This window comes from Eleutherodactylus coqui, chromosome 3 (assembly GCF_035609145.1).
Source record: "Eleutherodactylus coqui strain aEleCoq1 chromosome 3, aEleCoq1.hap1, whole genome shotgun sequence".
Classification (NCBI taxonomy): domain Eukaryota; kingdom Metazoa; phylum Chordata; class Amphibia; order Anura; family Eleutherodactylidae; genus Eleutherodactylus; species Eleutherodactylus coqui.
The window spans coordinates 230,125,908-230,150,504 of record NC_089839.1 but is presented as its reverse complement, the minus strand read 5'-3'; the positions used below and the strand labels follow the sequence as shown (position 1 = coordinate 230,150,504).

General features: G+C 44.4%; 1 protein-coding gene across 1 annotated transcript in view; it reads left to right on the top strand.

The window, feature by feature from the left end:
* Window positions 1–24,597, top strand: part of FIRRM (FIGNL1 interacting regulator of recombination and mitosis) — a 71,046-nt gene that overhangs the window by 38,736 nt on the left and 7,713 nt on the right. The window contains exons 11-21 of the mRNA XM_066597062.1: window positions 516–664; window positions 3,754–3,874; window positions 4,071–4,257; window positions 5,068–5,150; window positions 5,255–5,306; window positions 7,011–7,100; window positions 9,087–9,272; window positions 10,957–11,079; window positions 15,599–15,694; window positions 16,913–17,026; window positions 23,097–23,201. Coding sequence (XP_066453159.1) covers window positions 516–664; window positions 3,754–3,874; window positions 4,071–4,257; window positions 5,068–5,150; window positions 5,255–5,306; window positions 7,011–7,100; window positions 9,087–9,272; window positions 10,957–11,079; window positions 15,599–15,694; window positions 16,913–17,026; window positions 23,097–23,201 — 1,306 coding nt within the window. The remainder of the gene's footprint in view (window positions 1–515; window positions 665–3,753; window positions 3,875–4,070; window positions 4,258–5,067; window positions 5,151–5,254; window positions 5,307–7,010; window positions 7,101–9,086; window positions 9,273–10,956; window positions 11,080–15,598; window positions 15,695–16,912; window positions 17,027–23,096; window positions 23,202–24,597) is intronic.

Here is a 24,597-nt window from a genome sequence, read left to right as displayed (position 1 = left end):
TTCATATATTTTTAAACTGTCTGGGGAAATATCAAGGCGCTGCCCTGTTTATTTGCAGGTCATACTAAAGTGAAGAACATAAACAGCCGCTTACAAATAGGCCCCCTGCACATGGGCGCAAATTCTGCAGTGGGATTTCCTGCAGAATTTCCGCCTGTGTCCATCTGCATATGATTGCATTGCAAAACGCAATCCTATGCACACAGCTGTGGAAAACAAATCGCGGCATGTTCTTTTTCTGTGCGGGTCTCGCAGTGGCCCACACAGAAATGTCAGTAGTGCCGGGCCGTCTCCACTCTGCGCATGTGCCTGCTGGCAGGCATTTAGCAGGGGACGGAAGACACCAGGCATGGGTGAGCCGCAGGCCTCTGCAGGGGACGGATTCACATCCCGCTATGAGAATTCTCGCAGCGGGATCCGAACTGGCCATCTGCAGGCAGCGATACAATAGTTTGCATATAAATTGTTTTGTGAAATAGATTTGTTGCTTACTGTTGTGTGTTTTATTTTCGTAGCCTGTTTCCCCCAAGTCCATCTGCAAGGTCCATTTCTGAAGTTCATAAAAATGAAATCAGCAATGCATTTCTAGTGGTTCTTGATTCTCTTCTACTCCAGTTATTGAACTTTAGGCCGTTTATGGAATTGGTCTTGAGTGAATTTCAAGGTAAGAGATATGTTAAATAGCAAATCCTCACTGTCCTCCAGCAGCACTGGAGGGTTATTTTGATCCCCAGTCTTCTCTCTAGGATGGCCCACCTAGAAGATACCAATTGAACAATTAACCAGTCAACCAGTACGCTGCATCCAATATCTATTTTTTTGTTTGTTTGTTTTTTTAACCTAGTGTAGATGGGGCTTATTTTGGGGGAAGTGCTTATATTTCAAGCCCCCCCCCCCCGCCTGAAATAGGGGTGGGGCTTATTATCAGGGTAGGGTTTATTTTGGAGGTAAACCGTAGTGGCTGTGGCGGCACTGAGGCTGCAACGTATTTAGATCATTCCATACATGAATGATTGTCTACTAATAGCCTCCTCCCCAGCAGCTCTGCTTCATCACCTGCAGACAACACTACCACTTACTGAGAGTCTGGGGTTCCTGATAAATTAGAAGAAGTCCAAACTAGTTCCAAGCAAATTGCATTGTGCAGAAAATCCTTTTGCCTACAGCAAGGATTGACCATATAAAAAGGGCATATCATTCATCATTCATTCTGTACGCCCAGCTATGCATTTTCTGGGACTCCTTACACTGGCAATAGAGGCTGTTCCATGGGTAAAAGCTAATATTTGGGATCTACAATACGAGATTTTCTCTGTTTGAAATCGCATCTTGAGGACACTGCAAGATCCTGTCTCGTTAAGCATTCAGACCTGAAGATGCCTGTGCTGATGGCTTCAGGACAAGAATTCATCTGCAAGGAGGAGCTTCCAGGTGGAGTATCAGATTTTTTTTATTTTTTTTTTTTACTACGGATGCTTCAAGTCTGGGCTATGGAGCACACTGTGGCGATCATTGGATTCAGGGCCTTTGCCGAAGACTGTCAGACAGATATCCTCGAATTTCAGGGAGATGAGAGCCACCAGATTATCTCTGCTTCATTTCAATTTGCTCCTAAGGAAAAGATCAGTACTAATCCAATTGGACAATGAAGTGTCGGTATTTTATATAAACAAGCAAGGGGGAACCAGGAGTTTTTTCCTTAAACAAGATTTTAGTAAGATCATGGCTTGAGCAGAAGCTACTGTCTTATTCACAGATCCTTTTATACGCACTGCTCTGATGTATGAAGAGATCTCTGTTGGAGGATTCTGAATCCCGGAGTATGGATCCTGAACAATCTTCCATATGCTGTAGACACGTTCGCCATCAGTTGAAAGCACCGATTTGTCTACATATTTCCACTATTTCTCATGATTCTATCAAAGTTCTATTGAAGATTATTCTCAACAGGCCAAAACTTATTTTCCTAGCCCCATTTTGGCCTTATAAGGGCTTGGTTTTCACCCAGAGAGGGGTTTATCATCCACATCTTCACAGGCTGCATCTGATTGCTTCTAAGTTAAGACAGAAATAGCTATCAGAAGGGTCATTTCTACGCCCTTATCAGAAATCCATCCACTAACCAGGTCTATTCTAAATTGTGGAAGAAATTTTTGAGTTGGTTCCAATGTCAGGATTCAGCAAGTATTGACATCCCTACTATCCTGCAGTTTCTACAAGAGGGTTTTCAAACAAGTTGAAAGTTTTATACACTAAGCGTTCATATGACTGCCATAAATGCCTTTACTGACTGAGAAAATGCAGGACATCCATTGAGTGAGATTTTTTTTAAAAAACATTTAGAAATCTCAGGCTGAAAATCCATATTGCCCTTCCAAGCTGGGACCTGACCTTGCTGCTTGAAGCCCTAACTTTATCTCCCCGTGAACTTCTGGAGGAGACACATATCAAGTTTGTTATAAAAGGTTCTGTTCTTAGTAGCAGTTGATTCAGCTAAGAGACTTGGTGAATTACAGTCACTATGTTCCAGACCTCCTTATTTTGAAGTTTGTTTCTGGTGGTGTTTGTATAAGGACAATGCCCTCATTCATTCCTATGGTGCCATCAGACACCAATATCAATCATGAAGACTTTCTTTCTATGCCTTTTTCAGATCCTGCTAATGAGGAGGAACACACACTGGTTCCTCTAAAGATTTATTTATCTAGAACTAAGGACTTCTGTAAAGATGAGAATTTGTTCCTACAGTTTTCAGGACCAAGGAAAAGTTTCAAGGCTACCAAGGATTCCTTGGCATGGTGGATACGATTTACGATTGAAGAGGCTTTAGGCCCTTTTACACGGGAGGAGTGTTGGGCAAACTATGCCCGACACTCGTCCCAGTGTATACTCGCTCCTGTGCTGTTGCGCTGGAGCGAGTATCGCTGGATCTCTCACAGCCAGCAGGGAGCGGGGGTGGCTGGAGGAGAGTTCTCTCCCTGCTCTTCCCCCGCTTCTCTTCATTCACTGTACGCAGCGGCCGTTCAGTATTAAATGGCTGCTGTTTACACCGAACAATGAGTTGTGCGGATTTTAAGCAAGCTTAAAACTGAACGACTAGACGACTCTTGTCCAGTTTTTGCATGGGACGACTATCGTTCAAAACCCCGCAGGAGCCTGAACTACTGGAACGATAATTGTCCCGTGTAAAAGGGCCTTTACAGATTAAGTGGTAAAGAACCTCCTTTCAGAATCAAAGCACGCCCCAGCAGATCCACTGCCACACCCCGGGCAGAGGGAGCACAGGTTCCTATTCGAGACGTGTGTAATGCAGCCTCTTGGTCTACCTCTTCCACATTGATATGGGCTAATATCTAAGCTGCTAACTATCCAGCCTTTGGCACTCAATGCTGTTTTTGAATAACACTCCTCTCCTCCTTTTTCTTCTCCTTGCTATACAAAGCCATTCAGTGCTGCTGGAGAGCGACAAGGAAACTGAAAATTTTGTACTCCCCATAATTTTGCTTTCCTCGAGTCCGAAGGCAGCATATATATCCCACCCAATAAATGTGCATTTAGATTTGGTCTACTCCTTACACAGTTTTGTTTTTGGTCGAGTCCTTATATTGAATATAGCGTACTGGTTGATTGGTCAATTGTTATTTTAAGTGGACAGTGTATCATTTAAGTGTCATTTTAAGATCTGCAGTAAAAAGATGCAGAACTCTTATTTTTATTGAACAGTGATGAATGTTTTCTGGGTTTCCCATTTAGATCTTCCACCTGAGCATCACTTCCCTCATTGCTTGCTTCTAATTAATATAGTCAATAAACTTCCCTCTCTTCCTGAGGAGCTGCAAATTTTATGGTGCTCAAGCAGCAAATCTTCCGAAAGGTAATGTACTGTAAATATATCAGACTGAAGTTGGCTGTTCATTATACATTACGTAATGTAACAAAATGAACATTCTGTATGGATGTGGAAACTAATACTTCTTATTTGTCCTGGATAATTAGTTTTTATTTTTTTGCCCCAAAGTTGATTTAAAGAACTGTTAACACGATATCTATTTTTCTTGATTTTGTTTTAGAGTGTCCATATTTAAAGCTGTAATCCAGAGCTTTGCCCGATGCTCTCCTGAGATAGCCCTTCCAGTTGTTCTGCAGGATGAGTTAGAGAGTGGCCAAAACCGATTAGATCTTACTTTTTATCAATATGTCTGCACCCACCTTTGCGCCTATATTGTATTACTTCCTCCAGGCTGCTTTGCTGAATTGGTAAGTCCATGTGATTTGAATATAAGTTTAGAAAAAATGGAGATGGGCAGTATCCTTAAAACTGTGTTTTGTGCAGCACTAATTGAAAATGCTATAGTGTTTAAGTAGTATGAAAACAACACTTAATTAAGATGAAGTATGTTCAACGCAGTCTTCCAGTCCCCTTGACTTTACTGTTCCGAATGTACAGCAAAAGTTGTGTGTTAGGGCGCCTACCCACTTGCGTTGCCGATTTTCGCGCGTTTTTCGCGGCGTTTTTTGCAGCCCTCCATTGACAATCATGGGTGCATTAAGAGAAAAATAAGGAGACATATGCAACTGACAGTTCCTATGTGAAAAAACCCCACGAAACGGAAAAAAAAACCCAGATGGACAAGAACACATTCTATACTAATTGCTCTTGAGAAAAAACGCAAAACATCACAGGAAAAAAAATCGCAAGTGGGTAGGCACCCTTAGTCAGAAAAATCTTGATACGATAAATACTCTTATATGCAAAAAAGACATAGGTATTATAGAGGTGATGTAAGCTTTTGGTAAGCAAATAAAGGTATTCCCTCTATGATACTTTTGCCTTTTCTACAAGAGTATTTAACTTCACATAGTCTATTCCAAATTATGAGACATTTACAGTTGAGTGTATTGTTTGCTACATGGCTCTCACAAATAGATGAAAATATATGGAAAACTCACAATAATAAATTAAAAACCTAAATTCTAGCCGAATACATTGTAGTTCAGTGATTTTGTTATGATCACGCATAATAAGTTCTAACTAATAATACAGCTCTCTCATTCTGTACGTTTCAGGAGCACACTTTGCTGAATGCTGTTCTAAGACATAGAATGTTAGAGTCTCTCTTGGCAATTGATGTGTGGTGCTTCTTGGCACGGTAAGATCAAGTACATCATGTCTGTGCAGGTTGTGCATATTGCATTAATACTTTGGTTTTAGGGTTGCTTTATGGTTTAATGTATTCTTTTGCAATATATCCAGGTATGGAACTGCAGAACTCTGTGCTCACCACGTTAAGATTATAGCCTTCTTGGTAAGTACTTGTTGTATTGGTTGTGTATTAGGCGGTTGTACTGCTGCCACTACATTGTCTGAGGTTCAATCATCAATATAGGAAAGGGTTCCTAGCATTAAGACAAGTTTTGGAATAACTAGAATAGTTTAATCTATTATCCTACAGTTGGTATTCAAAGAAATTCTTACTGAAAAGTGCAGGTAAACCACAGCAATGGAAAGACCCTCAGCAGGGTACACAATGTGTGCCCATAAAGCTGTTCTATGAGGCCCCCAACCATAAAGACAGACGCACATGTTTCGTTTCTTACAATTTTGGAAAGACTCAGCTGTCAACACAGCCACATCCTTTTAATACAGAAAGTGGAGTGCCATTATGGTATGGCAGCTTCATTCTCTATTCCCTGCACTGATCATAGCTGTCAGTGCAGAACTTGGACGATACATATTGGGACTTTTGAGTGGCTTACTAGATATAACTTCTGTTGTCATATAGAGGAATGGTACACTACATGGGGACTGGGAACGGATAAGGTCTAATGGTGATCTGTGTGACTGACACCATTCTGGAGCAGTTGATTGCATTTTCAGTGTTGCCGGTCCCTATAAAGGAGCAATGTAGGCAAAACTTAACTGTGTCATGCTTAATGCAGACCATATGCTATTGGTTTACCATTATGGTACTCTTTCACTCACTGTGATCTTGTCACCTTAGCCCTGTACTAGGGATAACACAGTGCATTAGTTGTACTCAAATTGCTCCTTTTAAAAGGGTATTTCCATCTGAAATATTTATTGCATATCCGCAGGATATCCTTTAAATGTCTCAAGGGTGTTTAGACAGCAGAGAAGAAAAGCAGAGGATTTGTGGTTCTGCTGTACAGAGGGACAAACACTGGTTAATCATTTAATTGGACAGGCGCTGAGTTGTGGTGCAGGAATTTCAACTTCTTCATGCCATTAGAGACTATACAACCAGTTGTTAAATTGGACTAATATCGGCCGATGTAAACAGGCAGACGTTCATCTATGAATGACTGCCTGCTAACTGTTAATGGAGGCGGGCGGCCAGAAGAGACTTACGGCCTCCATTCCCTGAGCGATCTTCTCTCCTGTGTGAAAGCGCAGGAGTGACATTTGCTAGGATTACTGTTGGGCGCCTAAGCGTCTGACAATTGGCCCATCAAAAAAATATCCCTAAGCTTTAGTTACAGTGCCTACAGGAAGTCTGGGGTGGTCTCAGATAAGTCTATTGTCTTTTGATTCGTTCATGCTGGTGCTTCCTCCTATCCCCACACTGTACTATGCCTCTTCGGATTGGCCGCCTTGTACAAACACAAGTCTACCACAGATCCTCAAGGAGGTCGGTGCAGGAAGAGTTATATTAATCACAAGGGCAGAATTAAATAAAGTATAATGTACTAAATCACCGCTATCAAAAAGATCAATTGCCATACATTTCAGACAAGTGAGCCGTAGTAAGAGAGCCCAAAGGGTCTGCAATAATTCTGACCCAATTGTTGCAAGTGTACCTCTATTCGCCCCATTTTTTTTTTATTTGTTAGTGTTGCATTTTGTAGATTTATGGAATTAAATAATGGTGTTTTATTAGGCCAAAATATACTGTTTGTTCCATATCCTTCATAATGGGGGTTCCCAGTGTTTAGACTTTGGCATGTATAAAGATCACAGACATTGGCTCATATGCTCTCTTTCTGTGCAGGTAAAGTCAAGCCCTAGCAATGCTTACCAGCTGGCTCACCTAACTGTCCTGCTTAGACGTCTGCTCTTTTTAATGGATGATGATAACCAGGTATGTAATTTTTAGCCATTGTACATAGACAACTTCTAATTTCACAAATTTGAATAGAAATTATTCTAATGGGGAAGGGATATATATATAGTTGTCAAGAAAAGAGTAAAAAGGTAAACCCCTTGGAATTACCAGGATTTCTGCATGGTTATCCAAGTCACAGTTATGGACAATCATAATCTAACTAATAACGCACAAACTGTGGTACTGTCTTTATTGAACATATTGAGTAAACATCCACCGTGCAAGGAGAGCAAGCAAGTGAACCTCTGTGTTACTGACTTCTCCAAGAGCTAATTGGCAAAATGTTTCAATTCCCTTCAGTGGGAGAATGCTACACTACCAAACCCGGGCTACTGCGCTGCACACAGTGTTTAGAGCTATGGCCATCCACAGATCCTTCTCATCAGCTGATTGGCGGGGATCCTGGGTGGCCGACTCCTGATGATCTGCTATTGGTGACCCATCCTGAGGATAGGTTATGGCTTTTTTTAGGTGCAAATCACTCTTTTTTTTTTTTGCCAGAAATTCAATAACTGCTCTATGTTTTAGTCTCTGAACCATGGTTTAATTAGTCTGTAAAAGAAAAGCATACATAAGTAGAGTAAGGACACCTATATAACAGTGTACATAGCCATTCACAGTCATTCAACTCGATAAAAAGCTAGAAACGCTGGGATTATTTTTTGCCTTTTCCTTTTATATGTAACTATGAGGCCTAATAGAGTAATAATACCACAGCTAGTCTCTACTAGCATGATGATTAACAGGACAAGGATATATTTTGAAATTGGGCTACAGAGAGGGTTACATACAAGTACCTGGGTAGGGAGTATATGTGTGGACCTCCGGAGCCTAGGATAAGGATAAATACAATCTTTACACGGAGTTGTACAGATGTCTCAACCTGGTCCCATCCAGGACATAGAGGTTATCATGCAAGTTAGAGCGTTAGTTACAGTACACTAGAGGGATGGCTGAGAACAAAATGGCTGGTTTAGGCCAAGCCTGATTCTCCTGCACTCATACCCCACTTGTACCTTCCCTTTCCTGCACACAGGCTTGGTTGGAGTCACTGTCCCGGGCCTCGATGTGGTCCTTGTAATTTTATGAAGTTTTAATAAAGGGATACTTTATAAAGGACTTGTAAGTTCTGCAATATTTCAGTGTGATAACTAGCAATTCACTTTATGTACCTAAAATAATAATTTTGTGCTGAAAAATCCCTCCAAAGTACTGGCCACTAGGAATCTCCCGTCTATCAAATTTGCTGTCTTTTGGCAGTTGTTAAGTCTGTCTCTAGTAGCAGACACCGCGATGTGTTACAGGGAGTGGCGATGGGGTGCTGTTTTATGCTGCTGATAAGTCTATGGAAAGAAAAGGGTTAGGAGGTAGCTGCTGCAAAATGAGGGAGACTCTTATAGATGTGGCTGCTGGGGGAAGGGGGTTTCCTTTATCGATTACCAAGGGATACACACATTAGGCACCACTCTATCTTTATATACTTGATATGAATAGTTATTGCTCTGTTCCTTTTTTCTACTCTCTTATGTACAACGTGTATCCAGGTATAGCTGTTTCCCAGTCATTACAGTCCTTGAGCCCCATCTCTGTTATGGCAACCAGGTCTAAATTATCCTTCGATACAATAGCCATCAGCTCACAGAGCTGCCGAAGCTATAGGCATTAGCACACATTGTGTGGAGAATATTGCTTTTTGCTTTATTTTTAGCAACTAATTAAATTCCATCTCCAATATTAACCATCTCGTTTTTGGAGTCCCCAACACATTTCATCCTAACTGGCAAGTCAAAATTGATCTTCAACACCTTATATATCCCACCAAGCCAGCCCACAACATGTTGCTTTTTTCCATGGGCTATGCGCTGCTGACATCGAAAGTAGGAGGTGATCATAATAATGTGACCCAACTGTGTATTACAGGTTATTGTTGAGGTTCTAAAATTGTCATGTTCTTTATTTTAGGTGGGGTTTATCAAACTTTTTCCTCCAACACAGGCAGAAAATTTTGCTCTCTGGAAGCATGTTTCTCTATCATCCCTACGAAGTGCTTTGGGATCACAGGTGGCAACTGACTTATTCACAGCAGCATTGTCTCAGTGCAGAAATCTACTTAAGGGCAAGTGTACACTTGATGACATAAAGCAACTGGTAAGTTTCAATTTAACTCTTATAGCATAATGTAAAATACCATTGTAAATAAAGCACCCAGTACTTTATACTTATCACATTCTTGCAACTCTGTATATATAAGGGTTACCCCCAAAATTTACACAAGTTCAACTTTGCAACAAAAATGCATACTTGTCTAAAACTCTGACACAGAGGCAGCGCCAAGCCGTCATTCAATGATGGCTGTGCGCTGCCTCTGATTGGTCACAGCGCTCAGCCAATCAGAGGCAGCGCTTTCTGGAGGTGGGGATTTTTAAATCCTCTGCCTTCAGAAGACGACTGCCGGGGCCGGAGAGAAGAGCTGGGCGACTCTTCTAGGTGAGTTAATTTTTTTTTTTTTACAGCTTGGGATGATTTTGATTTTCAGGGAAGGGCTTATATTTTCAAGCCCTTCCCCGAAAATCATCACCACGGTGGTGGCCTTCGTTCCATTGCTTTCAATGGGGCTGCAGCAGCGTCGGCCCCATTGAAAGCAATGGGATAGCATCGTGGACCTCTGCCACAGCTGTGACAGGGCATTCCTTTATTTTGGTTGAAACTTTGTCAGCTATTTTTATGATGGAGGAATAAAGATCTGATTTTATTTACACTGGATGCTGCCATAGTGTTAAGATCCAGACCCATTCCTTGGCTAGGCATTGCTTCTCCTCGCCCAGGAGGGCTGTGAACACCATAGGCATTTGTGCCTTTTATTTGCCGCTAGTAATCGTTGTTTCCTGAAGTACTTTAGGAACATCCGTCACTAGATTTAAAAAAAATAATGAAATAGTGTAGCGTGCTGCGCTATTTTATCCTCTAAAAAGCTAGGAGCCCAGTCAGAAACTAATCAGACCCATTATAGCTAGTGGGGTCTGTTCAGTTCAGCCATCAGACGGATCTGTTTAATTAGGGGGTGCAATTTTTGTTGCTTTCCAAATGGAGCAGGAAAACTGAATCCCCAAACGCTGATGTGATCTAGCACCTAGATATCTGTTATGATCAGTTTTTGATTGATGCAGAGGTTTTTCCAAAATTTACCTCTAATTCACAGTTCCACATCTATGCAGTTGTATTAATTGGATCTGTAAACTGAAGCATAAACAGATACAAAGGGAATAGTTTCCATTTGTGTCCATCCCGCAATGACAGCAAAAAAAAAAGGAAAGCCCTATTCCATCCGGTTTCTATTACATTGGACAGAAAATTCCTGCAGTTCACTATTCATTTTTTTTCTATTCTGTCTGAGCACAAAAATGTAAAAAAAAAAAAACTCATGTGAATATAGCCATAGTTCATATTGGTATTATGTTTAGAATTGGACTGTATTTACACAGATGATTGTGAGTTGTGCCCAGCAAACACTTGTGCAACCTGTGTTGGACAGCACACAAGGACAGGGACACCAGACATTACATGTCCTTATCTGGTCCGAGAATCGGACAAGAATGACATGCTGCGATTTTTCAAACTCTGGCTGCTGGTCCCAGTGAAACATCACTCATGTGAATAAAGCCATTCAAATGAATGGGTTCTTTTCCCCTGTGAGTTCTGTCTGTATCGAAATCAGATAGAACTTGCACAAGAATATAGCCAATGTAAATACTGCCTTTGTGGCCTATCAGGGGGTTCTGATGATTTTGTGCAGTAGTTGTCCCTACTTTAACATCCATAATTGCATTTACAGAACTTGTCACTTTCAACAATATTGGCAGCATGTGAATTCTCTGAGAGGAATCTAGGAGCTCAGCAGCAGTCTGATGTGATGGAAGTTATTCTTCAGCTATGGTCCCTTCTTAATGTGAAGCAGGTGAGGGCTTTTATTAGAGATGAGCGAGCACCAAAATGCTCGGGTGCTCGTTGCTCGAGTCGAACTTTCCACGATGCTCGAGGGTTCGTTTCGAGTAACGAACCCCATTGAAGTCAATGGGCGACTCGAGCATTTTTGTATATCGCCGATGCTCTCTAAGGTTTTCATTGGTGAAAATCTGCAAAACTCAAGAAAGTGATGGAAACGACACAGAAACGGATAGGGCAGGCGATGGGCAACATGCTGGGCTGCATTTCAGGTTCCCAGGTCCCACTATTCAGCCACAATAGCGGCAAGAGTGGGCCACCCCCCCCCCCCTAACAATTTTTACTTTGGACAAACCCTCACTAGTAAGCCACACACCTTAGCTAAGCACCATACTACCTCCAACTAAGCACAAGCTCTGCCTGCGGGACACACCCCTGCCTCTTCTCCTGGGTTACATGCTGCCCAACCCCCCTGCACGACCCTGCATCCACAGCGCACACCAAAGTGTCCCTGCACAGCCATCAGCTGCTCTCATGCCACACGCTGGCCTCATAGCCACACCACCCTCATGTCTATTTATAAGTGCGCCTGTCATGAGGAGGAACCGGAGGCACACACTGCAGAGGGTTGGCAGGGCCAGGCAACGACCCTCTTTAAAAGGGGCGGGGCGATAGCCCACAATGCTGTACAGAAGCAATGAGACATCGAATCCTGTGCCACCTCCGTCAGGAGCTGCAAACGTGGGCATAGCAATGGGGAATCCATGTGCCACACACTATTCATTCTGTCAAGGTGTCGCATAGCTCAATCCACACTGCAAGGGGAAAGCCGTCAGCGCTCTGCCCTCTACCCAAGTCAGTCAGTGTCTTTGTGCCAGACAGGTCAAACACCGCGATGGGAACTAAGTTTGCACCAACAGCATAGGTGGGTCCTAGGAAACCCAAGACATGAACAAAAAATTGATCTGAGCGGCCAAACATGGCAGACTTGCACCGCGCCCACGACATAGGCCTCGGCCCACAGCTTCAGCAATCGTAGGCAGGAAGCGGACTTTCACTGCACCCAGGACATAGGCCTCTGCACAAACCCTCAGCAATCGCGGGCCTACAGCGGACTCCAATGCTAGCGTAGCTGTGCACGTCTCATTAGCGCTGTATTGCTCCTGTAGTTTGTCCCAATGCAGTGCCCCGGATAGTAGAGCTAACGTCAGATTAAATACAGGTGGGCTTCGGCCCACACTGCATGCCCCAGACAGACCGGGGTTTTTATAAATAGTCACAGGCAGGTACAACTCCGCAATGGGAATTCCGTGTGCACCCACAGCATGGGTGGCTCCCTGGAACCCACCAGCGGTACATTAATATATCCCATTGCAGTGCCCTGGACAGCAGAGCTAACGTCAGATTAAATGCAGGTGGGCTTCGGCCCACACTGCATGCCCCAGTCAGACTGGGGTTTTTTATAAGTAGACACAGGCAGGTACAACTCCCTATTGTAAAGTCTGTGTGGACCGACAGCATGGGAGGGTCCCAGGAAGCCACCGGCGGTACATAAATAAATCCCATTGCATTGCCCAGCACAGCTGAGGTAACGTCAGATTAAATACAGGTGGGCTTCGGCCCACACTGCATGCCCCAACCTGACCGGGGTTTTTAATACATAGACACAGGCAGGTACAAATCCCCTATGTGAAGTGCCTGTAGACCCACAGCATGGGTGGCTCCCTGGAACCCACCGGCGGTACATAAATATATCCCATTGCAGTGCCCAGCACAGCTGAGGTAACGTCAGATTTAATGCAGGTGGGCTTCGGCCCACACTGCATGCCCCAGTCAGACTGGGGTTTTTAATACATAGACACAGGCAGGTACGAATCCCCTATGTGAAGTCCCTGTGGACCCACAGCATGGGTGGCTCCCTGGAACCCACCCGCTGTACATAAATATATCCCATTGCAGTGCCCTGGACAGCAGAGCTAACGTCAGATTAAATGCAGGTGGGCTTCGGCCAAGAATGTTTTCATAGTTGGAGGAGGAGGAGGACGGGAAAGTTTTTGAGGCAGTACGTGTCCTGTCCCCGTGTCCGTGGTTATATGCACCTTCCCAGTGACTGCGTCGCTGAAAAGTTGTTGCGCCTGTGGAACCTAGTAGCGTGGCCTCGCCACCATCATGTCTTTGGGAAGCCTCCGTTTCCACTACCCTGTAACATTGCAGTAGCAGCAGTATAGACAGAGCCGAGAATTAGTAACATTTCAGCGGTAAGAGTATGCACAAACCCCTGTAACATTTCATTGGCAGCAGTGAGGACAGAACCCACTAACATTTCATTTGCAGCAGTATACACAGACCGCAGTAACATTTCAGTAGTATCAGTATAGACAGGCCCCAGCAACAGTAACGTAGAAGCAGTAGAGACAAAGCAGCAGATTCACATTTCCCTGGCAGCAGTGTAGGGAGAGCATAGCATTGGTAAGATTTCAGTAGTAGGAGTATAGTCAGGCCCCAGCAACAGTTTTAAAATTTGTATTTTCCAATGCAATGCAGGCAATGGAACATGTCTTGGACTCTCCCTCTATGGCTGTCTGGCACTGTACACTGCGCCAGCAGCTGTCTGGTAACTGAGAGCGGAGAAAAATATGAGTGCTTTTTAAACGTGCACTTGGATGCAGAGAGCGCTTATGTAACGCTAACTGCCCCCAGCAAAAAATGACACGGAAGGCTGAACTGAGACCTGAGGTACTACAACTCTCAGCTACCACGGAGTTAAATGCACAGGTAGACAGGATTCCACACTACCACTGTCCCTGCCTCACCAATACTTCCCCTATACTACTTAGTACAGACTGCAGCCTGAGAACGCTGTAGCTGTAATGGGGCTGCACGCCCGATATACAAAAAAAAAATGGCAAACTGCTCCCAGCACCCACAACAGTAGTGCACTAGGTGAGCTGTGGCCCTAAAAAGGACCGTTGGGGTTCTTGTAGACGCTAACACTCTCCCTAAACCAGCAACAGCACTGTCCCTCATCTATCTTTGCGTGTGTCTGTGGCGAGCCGCGGTTGGGGCAGATTTAAATACTCGGGGGTCACTTGATCTCGCCAGCCACTCACTGCAGGGGGGTGGGATAGGGCTGGAACGTCGCAGGGGGAAGTTGTAATGCCTTCCCTGTCTTTTTTTATTGGCCAGAAAAGCGCGCAAATTTCTCAGGGAAGGAAATGTAATGGAGTCGAGTGCCGTGTTGTGCTCGCCTCGAATAACGAGCATCTCGAACACCCTAATACTCGAACGAGCATCAAGCTCGGACGAGTACGCGCACTCATCTCTACCTTTTATCCAATAACATTATGCAGTGTAATCACTGCAAACATTCTGAAATCATTGAGGGTGCATGCACATGGCGTTAGGGGAAGTTGTCAGTCTTGCAACACACAAAACTCACACAATTTTCTTGTTCATGTGAATCCACCCTAGGGTCTCATGTCCACGAGCAAATTCTGATTGAATATCCGCAGCGTTTTTCCTGCACGCAGATCCGCGCCCCATAGGGATGCATTAGACACCCGCAGGTAGTTAAATACCTGCGGATGCCATTTTTCCCTGCAGGCGCGGGTCCCGCATGCAGGAAAAAATTCGGACATGCTCCATTTAGGTGCGGGTCTCCCGCGGGGATGGCTTCTATTGAAGCCTATGGAAGCCGTCCGGATCCGCAGGAGACCCGTGGCTGAATTAAACTCACCTTTTCCGGGCAATGCGTGTCTTCCTTCCTTCGCGGCCGGGAACTTCTTTCTTCGGCCCGGCGGATGTGCCCGATGCAGGCGGCGTGCCAAGCACATCTGCCGGGCCCAAGAAAGAAGATCCTGCCGCGAAGAAGGGAAGACACGCACGGCCCGCAGCAGGTGAGTTTATTCTGATTTTCAGCCCTCATGTCCGCGGGGCAGGAGGGACCCGCTACAGATTCTCCATGGAGAATCCGTAGCGGGCCTGATTTTCCCCGTGGACATGAGGCCTGAGGGGTACAACCACTCCTACTTTTTCCAGCGAAGAACATGCTTACGTTGATTTTATATGCAAATGTTGAAGCTTTATAACCTCTGTACATCAGTTGTCATGTCCATATAGTTTAAAGTTAAAAGGAGAAAACCATTAAATAGATTACAGCCATTTTGGGCAGAACTAGCTAAACAGTTTATTGTATCACACAGCTTTGAACAGTTGTGGGCTGTGGTTACTGTATGTATATTAATGCTATAGTAAGAGAACTAATGATTTATTGGATTTTGTGGGTTGCACTATAAATTTGATTTGTTTCAGAATATATTAGAAACTACACATGTACAATAAGCGTAAAATTATGTAAAACAGTTTTCAAATGTCTTTGAGAAATATATTTGAGAATTGCCTTAAACATTGAACACACACACAATGCTGTTCTTGTGAAACTACTCATGTTTGAAACTTTTTTTTTTTTTTTGGAGAAAGAAGTGTATTAAAGTAGATTCATAAAATTGACACTTTTCAATTATTTTTAACAGATCTCGGAACAACCTTCCTTGGTAGAAATGATTTGCCTTTTTTTGGATTTGTTAGCTTTCGTTATAAAGCAGGTGGAACCTGTCATCCTACAACAGGTATGCCATCTTTTAATCTATTAATGTGTTATTAGGGCCTCATGTGGCACAGAGTGTTAAGGCAGTTCAATACCCGAATGGTTAAGGCCTCATGTCCACAGGCAAATTATGAATTAAAATCCGGAGCGTTTTTCCTGCACGCAGATCCACGCCCCATAGGGATGCATTAGACACTCGCAGGTAGTTAAATACCTGCGGATGTCATTTTTCCCTGCAGGTGCGGGTCCCGCATGCAGGAAAAAAACCGGACATGCTCCATTTTAGTGCGGGTCTCCCGCGGGGACGGCTCCTGCAGGCTTTTATTGAAGCATATGGAAGCCATCCGGATCCGCAGGAGACCAGCACCAGAATTTAACTCACCTGCTCCAGACGGTACGGGTCTTCCCTCCTTCGCGACTGGATCTTATTTCTTGGGCCCGGTGGATGTGCCCGGCACATGCACGCAGCTGGCGTGCTGAGCACATCCGCCGGGCCGAAGAAAGAAGATCCGGCCGTGATGGAGAGAAGATCAGGCCGCGAAGAAGGGAAGATCCGGAGCGTGCGGAGAGGTGAGTAATTCTTATTTTCAGCCCTCATGTCCGCGGGGCAGGAGGGACCTGCTACGGATTCTCCATGGAGAATCCGTAGCGGGCCTGATTTTCCCCGTGGACATGAGGCCTTAGGTAGCCGGCTCAAGGTCTTCCATCCTTCCGAGGTCAGTAAAATGAGCACTCAGCTTGCTGGGGGGGTAATACTAAATTACCTGAAAGTACTGTGAAATACGTTGGCTCTATACAAATAACAAGTCCATTTCATTTATTAGTGAAATGTACAAAGTTTGAAAAGTCAGAATGTACAGTTATGTATAACATTACTGGACACGTGTTTAAATATATATTTGGCATATAAAGATATTATGTTAACCATGCTAGTAATCATCACTTTGCAAGCTCTTGCATATGACCACTATGGCTTGAAACATTGCAGGTACTAAAACTGGTGGGTCACACTTGGTCCCAAGACAAAAGGCTATACTACTGTAAAGTGATTTTTAGACAATAGTGTTTCACTATGTTGTTTCATGACAGTATGTCATATAGCTTCTAGTTTTACCGTGCAGCATGATTTCTTGATCATAAAGGGGTAGCCCTCCTAAGATGGGGATAAGGTACTTTTTTTTTTTCTTTATGTGAAAAATTCAGATCTACATAATGTTTTTTTTTCTTTTGCCATTTTAAGGTTCTTTCATTGATTTCATCACTATGTCGAGAAGATTCCGCATCACGTATAAAGTTGGCAACTTTAGATTTTTTATTACTGCTTGGAAGAATTATTATACCCCAGGAGGTCCAGGTAGCTTGTATATCACCTTATCGACTTTATGCAAATTTAATGTTAACCTTTTAACAACTGCAGAAAATGTTTATCACATGACGACTACTTTGACGATAATGTAGCAATTAACCAGTAACAAACTAGTCATGCCAGACAAATCTAATTTCCTTCTATGACAGAATCACCGACTGGATTGATCAGGGAAATGCAGTAGATATATTAAATTTTGACCTTAGCAAAGCATTTTAGCAAAGTATCTCATACCATACTTATTGGGAAAAAAAATGACCAAATCTGGGATTGGCAAGGCAACTGTTAGGTGGATTCACAGCTGGCTAAGTGATCGTACTCAAAGAGTGATCATAAATGGCTGCACATCCAACTGGAATGTGGGGTTCCTCAAGTGGGGTACCACAAGGCTCTCTCCTGGGCCCAGTGGTGTTCAACATTTTTTATAAATGATCTGGAGGAGGGAATTGATGGGAAACTGATCAAATTTACATATGTTAGCGTAACTGCGTTATTGGATAGAATGTAGTTGCCAAATTAGGTGTGGTTAGTACTAGCTCGGAGAATCAACACATGTAACACGTGAAATGTGTTCATAATGTGAGTTCTGCTTATGTTTTGTTCCTGCAGTTGATATCTTATTTGGAATAGAAACAACGCCCTATAGTGGGCCAATCACAAGAATGGACTAGGAGTATAGCTACTGCCATTAGGAGATGGACGCTAAGCAAAAAAAGTATTCTCTCCTACCAGCTATATGCCTCCTGCAGGCACAAAGCTAATCAGTCTTAGCTTAGTATCTGTAGGAGGTAAACCTCTCTGTTACCGGTCGTCCGACCTTTTTCTATGACTACCTTCAGGGAATACAGGGTTGGCACTAGATTTCTACTGAGGAGGGCTAACCGTGTGGAGCCAACAACCCTGTTGCATGCCTGACCCTCAGAATAAAAGGAGGGTACAGTCTAATGTCAGCCATAGCGTGCACCCTCCAACAAGAGCACTCCCTCCACAAAAGGTAGGTTGAGCACTGCAGCGCATGCTGCTGCATTACAATAGTTATTCTATGGATGGTATTCTCTCACTCATAAACTCTCACCCACTGGATGGGAGTTCACCCACCTCTCCTCCTAGAGTCCCTACTACAACCCCCATCATATTTGCTTGAGGCTCTGCACCTCAGTTTAGCTCCTCTTCAGTGCTCCCCTCCTGGTGCTTTAGCACTTATTTTCCTATTGTTTAACTCCAGTGGGACAGTTACCCCCACCGATGCCTCTCTACTCCTCTTCTTATGAGGGTGCATGTTGCTGGGGACCAGACAGGAACCTCTGCATCCTCCCGGGCAGGACTTTTTTCACTGCAAACTGTGCAAGGTCTCTTTCTGGTTCCGTTTTCTGACGAACCACTTTTGCTCTCTCTCGTTGGCTGAGGCCTGTGGTACTTGTTCTCACGGCAGCGAGGACTGGAACCACCAGCACAGGATAGGGTAATCTCTGCCTAGCTCTCCTTTACTTGTGTCCCTTCTGCAATGCCCATAGCAGCAAGCGAATTAGACCCTAGCACTAGGTCTGACCCCAGGGCAAAATACTCTACACAGGCTGCAGCCACGCATCTTGCATGTTGTCGCTGTAATACCAAATTTTCATACGGGCAGTCTAAACTGCTCTGTGCTGATTGCCTCCCGTCGACAGGCTCCCAGCGATCTGCCTACTGGCCCCTCCCAGCTACAGTCCCGTCGGTCACTGAGAACAGACCTTACTAAAGCTTCCGAGACTATCGTTGACATGTTCCCAATTGTGTCTGACATGTCCAAGACATTTTCCTAAGGGCTTTTTTTTTCCACGAGAAATTTGAAAATCTAGTGACCCAGGTAATGGAATCTCCCTGAAAAGCGTTTAAAGTCTAAGTGCTACGGTTTAGTTATGGTACCCCTTTCCGGAGGAGTTCGCAAACAAATGGTCATCATCTCCGTCGATAGATCCTCCAGTATGAAAACGTACCGCTCTGCTTATAGCCGACACTACCTGGGTCAGCAGGGCTACTCCTGAGTGGGCCAAAAAATTGTGCCGCGATATTCTCTCCGGTTCTTCCCCGGAAGAACTCGCAGATACTGTGCAACAAATTGGACATGCAGTCAAATGCCTTCATGAGGCCTCCCTGGATACGGCCTCCCTGGATACGGCCAGAATAGTGGCTCAGGCTTCAGCGGTCTCCATAGCAACACAAAGGACTTTGTAGCTGAAATCCTGGGATGCTGATGTAGTGCCTAAAAAGTCCTTAACTGGACTTCTCTTTGTAGGTTCCACCTCTTCGGCTAGATGAAATTTTTTCAAAAGCCATGGGTGGTAACAGCTCCTACATACCACAGAACAGGTCTGGCCAAACGATGTCTTCTCAGAAGAGGCGCCCTCTATTTTGTTCCTTTCGGTGCTCCAGTCCACATACAATGGATACCAAGAACACTACCCAGAATCAGAGGAGGTGGGCCAACCCTTCTTTCAGGGCCTGACCCACCTGGCGTCCAGGTTCCCAAGTTCTCTTCCTTAAAATACTCTGCATGAAGGGTGGCCCCCACCCCAGTCACTCAGGGTGGGGAAGACTACTTTTACTCTTCCGAGACATCGGGTTTACCCATGTCTCCAACGTCTGGGTTCGGGAGGTCTTCTCCTTAGGGTATGCTATAGAGTTTGTCAACCGCCCTCCAGACATTTTTTTGTTGTTGTTTATGTCCAGACTTCCGATGTCTCCTTCACAGATGAACAATTTAGATCAAGCAATATACCAGCTACTAGCCCATGCTGCAATCATCCCGATTCCAATTGCGGAGAGTTTTGCAGGTTTTTATTCAAACCTTTTGGTTGTGCCTAAGAAGGATGGACCCGCCTTCCCATTCTAAATTTTAAGGAAATTAAGCAATAAGTGAAAGTCCAGCATTTCCCTATAGAGTCTCTAAAATCTGTCAGCACTTCCACAGAACCAAGCGTCCTGGCGTCCATCAACCTCAAAGACGCATTTTTCGATGTGCCCATCTACACAGTGCGTCAACCTTTTTTGCACTTCACACTTCGCTCGGAACACTAATAGTTTGTGGCTCTCACTTTTTGGTTGGTCATGGCTCAGTTTGTGTTTACAAAAGTCCTGGCGACAGTGATGGCCCTTCTACACTGCAGGGGGATTGTCACTATTCCCTATTTTGACAACATCCTAGTGAAGGGACCCTCCACATCACCCTACACACACTCTCTTGTTTCTGGTGGATTGTCAACTACCCAAAGTCCTCTCTTCCCTGCTAAGTATCTAGAATTTCTGGTGCTGGTCCTCAGCACAAGTTTCCATGTTCGATCCCCACTTTACATTGTATAAGAGTCCTAGAATTAACTTTCTCTTCATTCAAGGCGATTCCATTTAGGTTCCAACCCAACCTCTCCAGTAGACAATCCTTTCTCAATAGGACTGTCACCTGTAGTAGCCACCTGGACCTCATTAGCTCTTAGGCCTCCCTCACACAGGGCGCTTTCAGCAGCTTTTTCAGCCCTGTTCTAAACGCTGTACAAGGCTCCTATTCATTTCAATGGGGCTGCTCACACAGGGCTGAAAACGCTGCTTTGAAAAGTGCTGCTCTATCTTTGGGCGTTTTCAGCTGAGTCTCCCATTGAAATGAATGGGCAGTGTTTTCAGCTGGGCTGAAAACACAGCTGAAAAGGCAGCATTTTGCAAACGCCCTGTGTGAGGGAGGCCTTAGTCAGTGCATTTTGCAGACGGCTATATAACTGACAACATTTCTTCTTACATATTTTTCCCATCTTTGTAACGGCTCTAAAACATCCAAGCTGTGTCCCCCCCAATGACCTGGATAAGAAGATGAGATTTTTGGACTTGCCAAAAAATCTTTTTCTAGGCCTGCTCATTGGGGGACACAGCACCCACCCAATTTTTTTCCTATTTTAACACTTGTTTATCTCCCTCATTGTTAGAGCATTTTTCCCAGAGTTGCACATGGTTCTCCACTGTCTTACAGTTTAATTCCTAATGTTTTAAGGCTGATTTAGACACAACTATTCTCCCTCAAAAATCGCTCAAAGCCTTCATTCGAGCGCAAATCATTGTGTCTAACTACACTGACATTGTGCAGTTTTTGTTAAGCAGTCGCTGACTGTTCTCTTTCAGCATGCTATTATTGTTTCAGCTGTATCTCACTCTGTGAACACAGCCGAGGTATGAAGAACACAGCGGTCCAGCTGTGTTCTGCATACCCCGCTCGGAGCGCTCAGTTGTATACCAGCTGAGCGCTCCGAGCAGAGAACAGCTTGATGCAGAAGACAAGTGGCCCTGCTTGTCTTCTGCATACCCCACTCGGAGTGCAAGGTGATCGCTCAGCGTTTGAGTGATCACCTTGCCCTGTAAGTGCACACAACCATTATCGCTCAAAAGACCTCTTTTGAGCGATAATCCTTGTCTAAACTAGGCTTTACACTATGTTGAACCTTGGTACCTTTTTCATATCCTACTCCACTGCTACTCCTGCTTGCATACAAACTGATTAGCTTGGTGCCTGCAAGAGGGGTATAGCTGGTAAGAGGAGCTAAAAAGATTTTATGGTAAATACAAAAATCTAATTTTGAGTATGACAGTGGGGGGTGATCAATGAGTGGAACAGGTTACCACAGGAGGTGGTGAGTTCTCCTTCAATGGAAGTCTTCAAACAAAGGCTGGACAGACATCTGTCTGGGATGATTCAGTGATCCTGCACTGAGCAGGGGGTTGGACCCGATGATCCTGGAGGCCCCTTCCAACTGATTCTATGGTGATCTTGAAAAATGCAGTAGTTGAAAACAGTAACTTGAGAAAATAATTTTCTTTTCATGTAGTTGTAGACGAATATTCCCTCTGAGGGCCCTTTTATATGGAACAATTATCGTTTAGTTTATCACTGGATCGTGCAAAGCTGAACAATAGTAATTCAGTGTAAACGCTGCTAGAGAATGGGAAAACAAACAATAATCTGTTTGCTGATCGTTTGTTCAGTTACCGCAGGCAGAAAAATCAAAACTATGGTCATCCTGTGTAAAACAGCAGGCGTTCATTCATGAATGACTGCTGGTTTTGTGTGAATGGAGGCGGGTTGCCAGAAGAGATTTCCCACGAGCTCTGCTTCCATTCAGAGTGATTATCTTCCCTATGTGAAAGCACAGCAGCAATAAGCATTGGGACAAATTTGGGATGCTTAGCATCCTGTATAAATGGACCCTAGGCCTTGGCAGCTGTGAATCGGAGCAGAGGTGGGCCGTCTGAAAATCTAAAATGGGGTGTATTCAGAAGTCACAGCTTAAACTGCGTGGAATCTGTGGGTGTACTTCTACTTGCCCAGCTCTCTGTTGCTTTGTTGTCGGCCTTTTAAGTCGGTGCTCAGTCTGTGAGCAGGCTTCTTTTCTCCAGTGAGGCTGCCTTCACACGGCCGCTAAACTCATGTGAGATTTGTGTGTTGCGAGATGCACAATTATGAACACCATTCTTTTGAATGGGCTCATACACATGAGCGATGTCTTCCTGCAGGAAACAAGTCGCAGCATGTTCTATCTTGCTGCATGCTCTCACATCACAGTACATATCAACTTTAATGGGGGCAGCGGCGGCAGCATCGCGAGGTCTCCCATCGAAAGCAATGGGAGAAACTCTGCGATCCTCCTGCTGTGACTGACAACCGCGGCAGAGGATTCCTGCTTCCCCGAAGTGATGCAAGGCTGTTTTGGCCTGAAAATGCCTCGCATCCACTGGGAATTTACATGGTGGGGAGTGCGATATGGGGACAGGATTCACAGCCACATATCGCGCTCCCCAGTGTGAAGTTAGCCTAAATGTGTACAAAATCCCATAGAGAACAGAATATGTTCACACGCATTGTCTGAAGAAAAGGGTCACACTCACAGAGCACAGACTCTCCAAATTTTTGTCATTGGAACTGGAGACAAGCTTTAACAATTTATAGCATATCGTATTTGTCAAATGTGCTGTATTAAGTATTTTCATTTATCTACCATAGTTCTTAGCAATGCTAATTTGTGTTTGTTTTTTTAATTTTTAGGTTGCAGTACTGTCAAAAATCTCCGGCTTATTTTCAATGCTCCTTGCAGATAAAACGTGGATTATTAAACAACATGCATTGGAGGCTTTCACTCAGTTTGCTGAGGTATTTAAAGACTAAAATACTCTTATTTTGTACCTTTTTTTAAATTATTGTTATTTTGTTTAAACACCAAATAACCAGCATTGTGAATAAAAGTATTAGGCTGCCTGCACACGGCCGGGTCGGATATCGCTGCAAGAATTCTCGCAGCGGGATGCGGCCCGTGCCCTGGTATTGACCTTATATTCACCCGTCCGGCATATTCTCTCTCTGCACTGCGATGTGCTGGCTGGCGAACAGCTGCAGATGGGCAGTGCAGAGCTGGCGCGTCAGCTGTGACATTCTTGTGCCGGCCTCTGCGAGATTCGCACAGAAATAGGACATGCCGTGATATGTTTACAGCGCGAGTTTTCACGCGGTCAAATTGCGTCTGTCTGCATAGAATTGCATTGTCTAATGCAAACCTATGGCAGCGGGCATGGGTGGAAATTCTACAGGAATTTCCGCCTATGTGCAGGAGGCCTTAACTGGAAAGAGATTCTATTATGCTTGTACTTTCCACTGTACAAAATGTAATTAAAGCATGCCCGCACTTTTAAAGGACATTTTAAAACAAGCTGTCATGTGCGTGTATAATTTCTGGCAATTCTATTACTTGTATATGGCCTTCCACCAGTCTTTCCTTCTGTGGGTTGCATTTCTAATTTTCAAATTAAGTGCAAACCGCGCCTGCAATACCAGCCCATGCCACTGCCAAGTGTATGGAGCTGTCAGCCTCGTAGATGGTGATAGTGGCTTGTTGAGCAGTTGATTGCTATGGGTGCCAAGCAGTAGATCAACTATTGATTAACCTTTTGCAATCCAATTTTGGATTCCGGGTTTCCTAGGGGGTCTTCTCTTTCTGCCATTATACAATGGCGCCATCTACTAGATATTCAGTACTGCAGTATGGGACATGCTGGAGAGGCCCCCGACAACAGAGCGGCCAGTAATCTACAGTAAGAATACCCTGCCGGACGTCTTCTGACATTGGAGCTGTACAGCCTTCAATCAGAATGTCTTTAGACGTCGACAGTGGATTGGAAAGGGTTAACTAAGGATAAGTCTTCAATAGCGCAGAAGTAGACAACTAATTTAATTCTAATTCCAGTAGGACAGTAAAAGACTCACCTATGGTTTTAGCAGTCACAATTGTGAGTTATGATTCTGTCTCCCTCCTCCTCCCCCTCTCCTCTCCATAGAATTCTGTAATGCGGAGAGTGAATGGCGCGCTGGTCATGCAAGCACGCTGGCGTTCCATTAACTTTCAGTGGAGCTGCCGAGATTCTTGAGAAGCAAGGGTTCGGGTGTTTTCGCCAGCCTCATTGAAATGAATGGAGTGCCGATTGCGCATGGTCGGCCAGTGCTCATTCATTCTGACGTCCCTGCATGGGGAGAAGCGACCCGCAGTGACTGATTT